The sequence below is a fragment of the Amaranthus tricolor genome, chromosome 17, assembly GCF_026212465.1.
Source record: "Amaranthus tricolor cultivar Red isolate AtriRed21 chromosome 17, ASM2621246v1, whole genome shotgun sequence".
Lineage (NCBI taxonomy): Eukaryota > Viridiplantae > Streptophyta > Magnoliopsida > Caryophyllales > Amaranthaceae > Amaranthus > Amaranthus tricolor.
The window spans coordinates 13,497,356-13,509,280 of record NC_080063.1 but is presented as its reverse complement, the minus strand read 5'-3'; the positions used below and the strand labels follow the sequence as shown (position 1 = coordinate 13,509,280).

General features: G+C 30.7%; 1 protein-coding gene across 1 annotated transcript; it reads right to left on the bottom strand.

The window, feature by feature from the left end:
* Positions 1–6,058: 6,058 nt before the first annotated feature.
* LOC130804149 (uncharacterized) lies at positions 6,059–11,622 on the bottom strand. Its single transcript, XM_057668486.1, has 7 exons — positions 11,359–11,622; positions 11,227–11,266; positions 10,010–10,080; positions 8,311–8,426; positions 7,939–8,006; positions 7,233–7,343; positions 6,059–6,505 (listed from the first exon to the last, which is right to left on the bottom strand). The coding sequence occupies exons 1-7, from the start codon at positions 11,540–11,542 to the stop codon at positions 6,373–6,375; spliced, it is 723 nt and encodes a 240-aa protein (XP_057524469.1). The 5' UTR covers positions 11,543–11,622; the 3' UTR covers positions 6,059–6,372.
* Between the last annotated feature and the right edge of the window lie 303 nt (positions 11,623–11,925).

Genomic DNA, 11,925 nt, shown 5'->3' with positions numbered 1-11,925 from the left:
CTAATTGCAACATTAGCAAAAATTGATAGTTTTCAATCATCAATGTTAATTTGTAATTAGTTTTAAATTTATAAGTTAAAAGATAATCAAGTGAAATCTTGTATTAATATTAAATTTTTATGACTTTTTATCATATATAATTAGAAATATTAAGAATTGAATTAATGTATAATTACGTGAAAAAGCTTGCAAGTATGTTGGAACGGAGGTAGTAATAAAACCGCCGGTCTCCTTAGAGACTCTCAAAACAAGCCCATTAACGTTTTATGTCTATCTACTTTATTCTTAATGTCTATCTACTTATATTAATAATGTCTATCTATTAAGAGTATATCTTTAATGATTACTTATAATACACTTAATGCTTACTTATAATATCTTTAAATGTCAACTTACAATATTTTTAATGTCTACTTACAATATCTACCTATTAAGATTATATCTTTAATGTCTACTTATAATATAGTTAATTCTTACTCATAATATCTTAAATGTCTACTTACAATATACTTAATACCCACCAAGTAACTTACTCTACATTAAACTTTATGGGTCAGCCTAATTAGAGATGACCTCTCAAAGAAATTGTCTCTCATAAGAATTTGTGATAATAAAATCAGCAAGTCTTGTAAGAGACGGCTCCCAAAGTTTATGAATGGGCATGGGTCAGATTTGAGTCAGATCCAGCTAGACTCATATTCAGACCCTATTTTTTATTGGACCCTCATTTATTGGATTTGAAAATTTGGAGCTCGGGCCCAAATCCTCAGTATCTGTTGGGTCTAAGGTCTGGATCTAGATCCAAAAAAAAATTTCCTTGAACTTTTTACAAATATATTATATATTTTTCGTTCGTTCATATAAAATTATTTAAACATTTTCAGCTAACAAGGATCTTCTAATACTTTATACTAATTAAGCAACCAAATATATGAATTTTTCCAACATTAAAGTTCTTAAAACGATTTAAAACGATATTTCATCAAGTCTTTTGATTTTTAAAGTATATATACAACAATCACATTTTAAGTTACATGAACTGACAAAGTTCCAAAACACGTAATGTTCCAAAATATAACAAACATCTTAATCAAATAATTAAATACACATGATAGCCAATATATAATTTTGAAAAAAAAAAAGATGTAAATGGGACCACATGTCGAATTTGGGTCTCAAATACGTGGACCCGAACCCGGACCTTAAGGTTATGGACCCAGATCCGACCCGGACTCATAAGTTCCAAAAATAGGTGGATTCAGACCCTTAAATTAGGGTCAGGGTCAGGTCTAGACTGTAAAATCCCCATAATTAGTTACAATTTTAAAAAGGATTTTTAAGGAAAAATATAAACCAAAGCTAATTATGAAAGCGTTACCTCCACATCTATTCCTGATAAGGAATGAATGTAAGGCTAAACAACTTATAAATTAATTTTATACAATTTAACAACTAAACAAGTTTTACAACTAAAAGTGATACTTAAACTGGAACATGATTACTAATAAAAACTAATTATCTAGGTGAACCTCACTCCATTAACCCCGCGTAATCAATAACCTGCAAAATAAGAATGCAAGAAAAAAAAAACAACAGAAAAACTCCCAAAATCAGAAAATTGAGTAATTTCAACTCCATTCCGTAAAACAATTTGGTTTGAAAATAATTTAAGAAAATAATATATAGTTGGTTAAACATCAATTTGTGTTAATAATAACAATTCATATATCCGATTATTAATTTGAGGAAACGAGAACGCCAATAACGCCAGTAGTCCAACGCTTTACCCCTATACCTACTTCATCAAGAGGTCGTCACCCCAAATAATTCAAGGCCAGCAGAGTACTCTCAGGTAACCCTAGTGTGTACACCCCTCCTACTAGGATCACAACAAATAAAAGAAAAACCAAACATCATATCAAGTATCATAAATAATAATATATGACCAAATAGGGCAACATGTTCATCACTCTTATACTTTGGATCACAACAAATATAACAGCTTCATTTCCCTTGTGTTTCATTTTACATGATTTAATACATTTTAATAATTAGTCGGAGCATACAAACATATAATCAAACATACATTATTTATTTTATTTTATGATCATAAATTTTCCCAATAAAAACATATCTTAAGAATATCCAACTAAAATCTCATTTGCCAAATCACCATTTTAACATCAATTGGTGGCAACAACAATTGATATCATAAATATTTCTCTTTCGAATTAAACCGTATCTAATTTCGTTTTCAAAATAATAATATAAGTTTTATCAAAATAATAATTATAAATTCAATGTTTGACAAAAATTATAGTAAATATAATTTTAGAATTAAATATATAGAACATAATAATAACAGGAAAATCCTAATTTGATGGACATTAAGAATTTCCTTTTAAAACAACCCTAGAATATAAATTTATGCTCCTATCAACTTTTATTTACGAACTTGACGTTTGAAGTATAATTGTTGTTTGTCATTTGTAGATTGAAAATGGCTAAAGATTAAAAAATACTATAAAAGGAGAAAAAAAATTGATAATAGGTGTAAAGAAAGAAAAATGGTTAATGAGAAAAAAGAATTAGAATGAGGAAGGAGAAAATTAATATAGTAAAATAATTTAAAGAGTAAATTACTTAATTTATAATAGAGAAATAATGTTGATCAAAATTAGAGGGAAGAATGGAAAGGATAATAGAGTTAGATGAGGAGTTATATTAGGAAGTGAGTGGGATGTTTTTACATGTTAAAAGTAATTGTGTACTTTAAGTTTTCAAATTCAATTTAATTTTTTTATAATAAAACTACTCCTAAATTTTTGGGCTTTTTTTATGTTATTTTATTTTATTTATTTATTTTATTTAAACCTATTATCCATTTTTTTAAAAATTTTGAAACGTGTACTTTTAAAAAAAAATATATTTATTTGTTTTTTTAATGTGTAACAATTTTTTTTAACAAACTTATTATTTTTTTATTATTTTTTACTTTAATTTTTTTGAATTATTATTTATTTATTTTATTTTATTATTATTATTATTATTATTATTATTATTATTTTGAAAATACCTCGGATATTACATAGAACCATGCCCATCTCTACCAGAGGCTCAGCTCAATTGATTCGATTATAGATAAAATAAAATATTACAAATCACTAAAAAAAGCTTTCGAACACACGAATGAATGATACTTCCTCTGGATCAACCACTGTTCATCAATTGATCTTATTGATATATAATTCTCCATATATAATGTAAAATACAGTCAAGTGGGATCTTGTTCAATTCATCTTAATGCGTATTTTTATAGTATTAACTTTTTAGAATTCTTTATCATGTGAAATTAAAGAATAAAATTGTGCATTGGGTAGCTTGAAAAGTAGAAATGTAGCAACTATTAAAAACCAAAGGACATGTGTTTATGATACCTAAAATGGGTATTTATGATATGATAAGTAAGTGTTAATCATATGTCAAGTAGATATTTATCATACGTCAAGTAGGTGTTTTATAGTTTTAGTTATGCAAAGTAGGTATTTATCATTGTTCAAATAGGTAGTTATAAAATGATTGGCAAATGTTTATTTTTGGCAAAGTATGTGTTTATTGTATGTCAAATAGGTTTATCACGTGAAAAATAGGTGTTTATATTATGAAAACTAAGTGTTTAAAATATGCAAAGAACTTTATCTTATAATAACTAGGTTTTTAATGTATATCAAGTAATTATTTAATATATACAAAGTGGGTGTTTATAAAATTTGAAATAGGTGTTTATGGTATGTTAAGTATATGTTTATCTTATTACAAGTAGGTGTTTATGGTGTGTGAATAGTTGTATATCCTATTCAAGTAGGTTTTTACAGTAGATCAAGTAGATGTTTATAGGGTTTAAGTACGATAGTATGTCAAGTAGGTGTTTATGGTATGTAAAGTAAGTATTTACGACCCGTTTTGTAATCGGTACTAAATGATCGGATGAGAATGATTTGTAGCGTAATTTTTCATAATATTTATCACACCATTCCCATGGCAGTGAAAGTGCGATCTAAAAAAAGTTTTTTTCTTTATTATTTTTTATTATCACCTAATACAACATATTTAAATGGTAATAAATTAGAATAAATTTTGTGAAAAAAGTGAGATTCTTAAAGGGCTATAACCATGACCACTAAACTTGTCAAGACATATCCCTACCAAAATTATACCAAATTTCTGTTGCTATTCCTACCATTTAATATCAATTACAAAACATACCGTTAAATAAGTAAATTAGGTGTTTATTATTCACAATGCATACTTCACATATTGCAGTGTTAATATATTGAAATACACTACTAATTAACGAACTATTGTATTCGAATAAAATTCAACAAATAACCTTTCTTTTTTTACAAAATTCAACAACTCATAAGCAACTACTTTTTCTTATTTGTAATACATTTTTTGGCGATGTTTTCTTGATTGCTTTTATTTTCTCTTCACGTGAAGCATTTTCAGCCCACTCAGCAATAATTTGAGGAATCGTTAATACCTTCTCTGTATCAACGCAACAACTACATATAAACAAACTACAATATATACAACAAACACCTACTACACAAACAATAAGCACCTACCTTGTATAAAATAAACACCTACTTCATAAAATCATACAAATTTACTTGACTTATCGTAAATCCCTATTTGACATATCCTAACCTTCTATTTAACATAATCTAACCCCTACTTGACAAACGTCAAACTCCTACTTGACATATCCTAAACTCATATTTGATATACTCTCTTTATGTATTAAAAACCTCTACTTTATATATCAAACAGCTACTTCACAAACCTAAAAAAAATACTTTAATTAACATAACACATAGTAATAACCTAGCAATAACAGCTACTTGATTGAAAAATCCATATTTGAACACAACAAAAATTAAAAAATAATTGAATTTAAAATAAACCCTAATAATTTAATTTCAACAATAAAATGGCAAAATTAAACCTTAATAATTCAAAATTGGTAAAAAAATTAAAAAATCACGAAATTAAATACTATAAAGATTATCTATGATTTTTTTTTTAAAGATTATCTATGATTAGACTTGAAGAAGTTGGCAAAATTCAACAAAAATACGCCCTAGAAATCACTAAATCTTAGGGAAAGAGTGAACAATGGAAGTTGAATGAGTAGAAAATAAATTGATAGAGCAATATAAAAGTTGCGTGTTTTGTTTTTCTTTTTTTTTTTTTTCTGCAAATTAGACTTAATTACTTCTAAGCCGGCCCTAGAGATGGCTCTCAAAGAGACCGTCTCTCCCAACAGTTTGTGAATAAAAATAAATAAAATATAAGTGTTGTTTAAAACTAATTCTCAAAGGTGTTTCTATGTCCAAGCCTCTAATTAGAGTTGGATCGTTGTTAGTAATATCAAAGTTAAAATCCAATAAAAAAGCTAATAGCAAGCATGTTTTCGCTGATCAGTTTTCATTGTTATTAACAGCGAATAAGGTCTTCATGTTTACTTTTGCCAACTATTAAGTTTATTCGTTGTTACTAAAGTCTTCCTAAATTTAAAATATAATATATATATTTATTAATTAATATGATTAAGAATGAGTTTTGGTGTTAAATTTAATGAAATGACTTGTGTCGTTTTCTTGGCATTAAAAGATCTCATCCTTAAACATGTGTTATTTATAATTTTTCATTATCATTTGAGATAAATGATCACCTTGAACTATCACTATATTTCCCACCCTCAAATACCAATTATAAGCAAATAAGTTGTAAATATCCACATGGATAGATGGTTGATCTAATACTTTAGTTTCACTTAATTGCTTATCATTTAATTTAACTTTCATTCCACCGTAAACGGTTAACAAGTTTTTGGTAGAACAAAAATTATAGTATGAAATAATCTTACCCTCGACTTATATATGAATTAATAATACAAATTATTAGCATATGAGTTTCTTGTTTTGAGGTTGTTTTACCGAGAGACGGTCTCTCATAAAAATAGCTCTTGATAGAAAATTAAAAAGAAGAGTAGCACAAATAAACGTATGTCCTTGAACAATGGACTCGTTTTTGTTATTTTTATGCAAATAAGTCAAGTGAACATCACTTTACAAACAATACTTGTATCTTACAAACATGCACATACATAGCAAACATATCTCTACACATAGTATTTTACAAGCATAAACTAACAGTACATTAGATATTATCATGCATAATTCGATCATACAATAGGGTTAGATCCGAGCAGGCGAGCATTTGGTATGTCTTAAATCGACAGGAAGGAAAAAAGGGGAATTTATCTTTAATCATTCTAGTTGATCTTGTTTGAAATGTAGAAATTCTTCATAGAATTGATTGCAATTCTTTCAAATCTTGATCCAGCTCTTGAGGCGCCTCGTTGCTTTCCGGAGTCCGATAGGCATCTGCAATTGCTTTTGCTGTTTCTAAAATGTCAGATGGTACAGTTTGAAGGAGGCTGCACAGAAGAACAGAAAAATGCAGTTTAAGAGTTGATTTATCATACAGCAACATAGGCCAAAGCATAGAGAAAAATGTGTGGATGTCGCGATTGCAGCAACGGTTTCAATGTCATGGACGCGGTATCTCATGATGCTACGACTCATTTAACGGACATTGCAATGAGAATTCACAAAAAATTTACTCCATATTTAAATTAAAGTTTATATTAGACCTTTAAAAACCTAACTTTCAAAAAAAAAGGCTAATATATTAGAATGACAGCTTATAATGGTTATTACACTATGATTTTAAATCAGGGGTCTAAAATCCGTTGTAAAGCAACCGTTACATAGCAACATACTCATTTTTATTCCATGGAAGGCCCAAACTTCAGCCAAAATAAAAACAGCAAATGATGTCGTAAGCTATATTTATTAAAAACATAAAATGTTTAGTACTCCACCTTGATGCTTTAGTAATAGAAAACTAGTATGCACAAGGAGTACAAGTAACGAGTGTACTCTCTGTTAACTAGAAAACTTGGTGTATGGAATGAAGTTATTATAAGCATACGGTCCGATTTGGTCTGGTTTGACACTAAAATAAGACCAAACTAGAAATTTCGATCTGGAAAATTTCCAGACTAGACCAAACCGTTGTGGACACTAGACTAGACCGGACCTTCCAATTTTTTTATCAGATAAAGGGACTTAATAAACAGAGAAACTTGGTATAATAATTACCTATTCAATGCATTCACTGCTGTGCTTATTTTTTCTTTCATCAACTTGGGTGTCGCATCAGGATTATTTCTTGAAGCGCGAAGAAGCAAAGAATCAAGTTCGTCCAGAGCTCTTCAAAAAATATCACCAATAGCATATGTTTAGGATTAACTTGTGTACTAATATTATTCATTTCAACCCAATAATAAACTTATTTTTACTTCAAACATGTCTATGGCCTAAGGGTACCAATTGAATATTTGAATTTACAAGAAAATTTTCAGTAAAAGCTAGAGCATGAAATCGGCAGCACCCTCCTCTTTTCTATTCAGCTACAACCTAGTCCTTCGGCCTCATTGAGTTTGCAACATTTGAGATTTTCAAAGCGCAATAGCTTTTTGTAAGATAGGGTGAGAAGGCAAACTCTAAAGGGACGAGTTCACGAGGAAATGACAGAAAACATATATGCAAGAGAAATAAGCTTTTATGCGACACCAACCACTTTGCTGGCATATGATACAATTCAAAATATGAAAATCTGAGCATCAGTTCTAATAGGAAGATTGACAATCAAGCTCTTGGAGGTCAGACTGCCAGTTAGTGAATCAATCAGGATTTGGACTCGCTTCACTAGATAAAAATGTCTCATGCCAGCATGAGTATTTTACGGCCAGAAATTTATAATGTAATCTACAAGTTCCAAGCTATAATGGCAATAGCCGAGTACCTGAGACACTGATCGACATCATCGAATGCAGTCTTACCCTTTCCACCATCAGAAGCATATTCTGCGACCTGCATCAAAGAAGGCTGTAAGTCCAATCTCCCATATGATGTAGAAAAATGGAAAAATATTAACTTTTTCTTGTTATGTAAAGAGCCAAGGGCTAAGGCTACCTCTAACCCAGGGTATGGTTAATTTCAATCCTGTTAAATGGCTTTTTGTGATTTGTAAAATATAATTGCCGAAAAAAGACTCCCTTACAAATTGGAGCGTGAGGACAACAGCAAGCACAAAGAATTTAAAAGCATTCTTTCGGATGTTTAACTCTAGGGCTTGCAAAAGTAAAACAAATTAAGAGAGTCAATTCTAACTTACAGCTCTAATATTTGATCGAAATGAAGCAGCAGGGCCAGACCGTAAAATTGACCTGTACACAGCGAATTGAGGCTGATCAACTTTTTGGCTCTCTATAGCATTCATCAGACTTTCCTCTGCATTAAGAAAAAGAGGTCAAGTGAGTCTCACACTTTACATGGCCTCAAAATCAGTAAAAAAAAAAGCACTTGAACTGTTTCTCCCGAGCATTTCCGACCAAGAGAAATCAGACACCCACCATTGCTAAAATCTAAATTTCAAAGAGGAGATGTGTTGTGTAACATAATTCACTAGCTAATTCGCTTTCTAAATTCGCGATTCGCACAAATTTGCCCTAGAATAGCCCAAAATCGACCAAATTCGTTTTTTTTCAATTCGCAAGGAGATTAACAAATCATGTGACACTACTACGGTCACATAATGAATTTTTCAGTTAATGCGGATGGTTTCATGGTCGGCTTGGCTTATGTTTCGGTCAAGGGATCTTTAAAATACGATCACGGAACAGTGATATGGGCCATACCATATTTTTCACTAGGGGAAAGAGGGCCATGCCTTGGGCAATCTCACTCTCAACATATGTGATATGCTTCAGAAAAGTTTAAGCTCCATGATTCATGCCGTTATATATCCACTTTAACCTCTTGACAGTAGAAGACAAATGTACTGATTTTCCAAAGTTCTGATGATATTACACAAAGTCACAAAAAGAGAAAGCCTACAAGCAATATGTACATCAGTACATGGATAATTACATATGTATACATGACATGAGTGCTTACTTACAATATGTACTTGTCGACTTATCTATCACATAATAGCAGTGCCTTGAAGAAACTAGGCATAAGTAGTCTGTTTGATTCATTAAGTAAATGCCAAAAAGGAATCATTACTCTATTCGCTGTAATGCTTCAATTAAATCAGAAATATTTAAAATTCTGCAAGAGAAATAGCACAAGACAGGCAACAAAATGAGCTCCACCAATCAATCAACCGTTTGACGAAGGTATGTGGGTAGGCTACGTAGAGATAAGACTCATAGCATCAGTGCACGCGAGAAGTTATGCACAGTAAAACCATTAAATTAACTCATTGTGGTCATTTTTAAAATCAGCTACTTAAAAAAAAAGCTAATATTACTTCATCTTTTGTTGAATTCAGTTTAGACCTAAATATTTTTACATTCAGACAATGCTAGAAATTGAGTTGAGGAAATTAGACCCAGGTCTGAGTCTCATTCCAGCTTGGGTCCAACTTGAACATAGGTCCAATCAAATCGAGCTCGCGCTATGAAGCTGAAATCGCAGCCATAGTATAAAAACAAGGCTGCGTCACATTATATAGGCCACGTTGTAAAGTTTATCAAATTTATCGAGCCGATACTACCCACACTGTCAAGGTGTCAAAAGCAGCATTTTAGACTGCTTCAAGGAATATCTCAAGATTTCAAAGGGTATTTGGCGGTAAATTGTTTATATCAAATTAGATAGTATTGAACATAAGAGAACAAAAACAAAAAAAAACTAACAACATACAGATATTAACAACATACCACATAACCACACTCCCAATGCCACTAAGGGGCTCTAATGTAGGCAGGGTTTTGAACGTCGGATGTACTTAACCTTGCACTTGTATAAATAACATACATATATCAAATTCACATAAAAGAAAACAAGATGCAAAGAAAGAGAGGCACCTATGTCTTTAATCTGCAATTGAGTCAGAATGACAGCAGGCACATAGGTCTCCAAAGGTTCAAGCTTTTTCCTGGTTGACATATACTATCATGCGATGATATTAATCAACCCAGTGTGCATATTTGTTAATAGATGCATAACATGATTGATAAAAGCACCATAGTCAGATTAAGAATCACAAACTCTTGCTTGGTAGGATAACCAATAGCTATGGCACATAATTAAGCAATAAACTTAATTCAATTTTTATGATGGGGCTTAAGTCACATTCTAAGGAGAAAATTAAACGATTTTCATCAATTTACAACACCAAATTTAAGGCAAGAGGAGCCAAGGCAATAATGAAAAATTATCATAAGTGGCGTAAGAGACCATTTAAGATACATTAAGATTAAAGACAACTTCTAAATGACCTGTTGCGCAGGGCAGTTGTGGAAATAGCTAGATGTTACATGTCTAAGTAGTGTAAGCCATGCCCGTAGCAATACAATTGTAGTTACTAAGTTACTTAGTTGTGTAATTAAATGTGTAAATTAATATTGTTCGGTAAAAGTAGCGGTGTTGTTGGAAGGAAATCTTGAAAAACGTCCCAACATAATAGTTTGATTCTCATACTAGAAACACATATTACCAGGCAGAAATTACCAATCAGTCACTGTAATTTGTAAATTAACAAAACAAACAAAAAGAATAATAGTAAAATAAACAAAACTAAAAGAAGATAAATTAAATCACAAAACATTAATCCTATCAAATACTTCCACATAAGTGTGATTTGTGATCACAAATCACCATGTTTACGGTGTACCTAATGGCATTTGTGATTTGACCACTTCAAAACAAAATGACCAGCTCTAATGTTTAATGTATCCCAAATAATAAGTATATTTATATTTATTCCCCATCATACATATAACTATTCATCTTATTTTTCAAGAAATCAAATAAATGAATAATTCATAATAAAAAAAGCATCAGAAAATGAGGCATTTAAAACATTGAACAATTACAATTCTTACTGTCCATATAGCTAAAATGAAGAAATTTTAAGCTATTACAAAAAAATTAAATACTCCTCTAGTGAATTTGCTAGGTTGTAGCAAATTTAGTTTTTTACAAGGAATGAATTGGGTTTTGTAAATTGTTGAAATAAAAACAATGGGAACAAATGGGAAGAAAGGAAAAATACAAAATAAAGAAAGAGATGAAGTTTCACCTTTTCACATAACGATCAAACATACTACCGGCAATTGCGTCTGCAAACGAGAACAAAAATTGCTACGTATATGAGTATAAAACTAAAATTAAAGAAGGAAAATAAATATTAAAGCAAAAAAGAGGGATATACGAGGAGGAAGTGTAGAGAAAGAATGGAGTAGGACGAGAGAAATGGAGATTATTCGCCTGCTCTCATTTTGAGGGGACAATGCGCACCTTGGCGCAGTTTTGTGATGTTTCCATGAGATTGAAGTTAGAGGAAGAGCGAATCTAGGGTTGATGTTAACTTGCGCCGTTGTGTGGGTTGCTGCCATTGTAGTATGTAGATAGGAGATACTTGCGTTTATCAATGACCATCTGCTTTATCCTTTTTGGGTTGGTTCATCAGCTTCAGACATGACTCCCCATCTTAATTACACTTCTGCCCCTCTCATTAGTACTACTCCCTCTAACCTGGTTATCATAGGGGTGTTTGGCACAAGGAAATAAGGCTTATAACACTTTAATATGAGATTTTTATGATGAGATAATGATGATAAAAAAGTCTCCATTTTTTATTTGTCGTGTTAGAGACTTCGGTGAAAAAGATGAAAATGAAAGTCTTAAACTAAGATACCCACCTTCCCAATACTTTTTTTGGGGGTTTTTTTTATTTTCTAGTCATTCTCTATTTTCAATCCCTTTAAACAAATAAAGT

What these genes read in the sequence shown, in the direction of transcription:
- LOC130804149 (XM_057668486.1), bottom strand. Translation starts at nt 11,542, where the DNA reads ATGGCAGCAACCCACACAACGGCGCAAGTTAACATCAACCCTAGATTC. An exon ending in TTTCTCTACACTTCCTCCTC is followed by an intron (nt 11,267 to 11,358) that starts GTATATCCCTCT and finishes TCTCGTTTGCAG; the next exon opens with ACGCAATTGCCGGTAGTATG. An exon ending in GATGTCGATCAGTGTCTCAG is followed by an intron (nt 7,344 to 7,938) that starts GTACTCGGCTAT and finishes TATTTTTTGAAG; the next exon opens with AGCTCTGGACGAACTTGATT.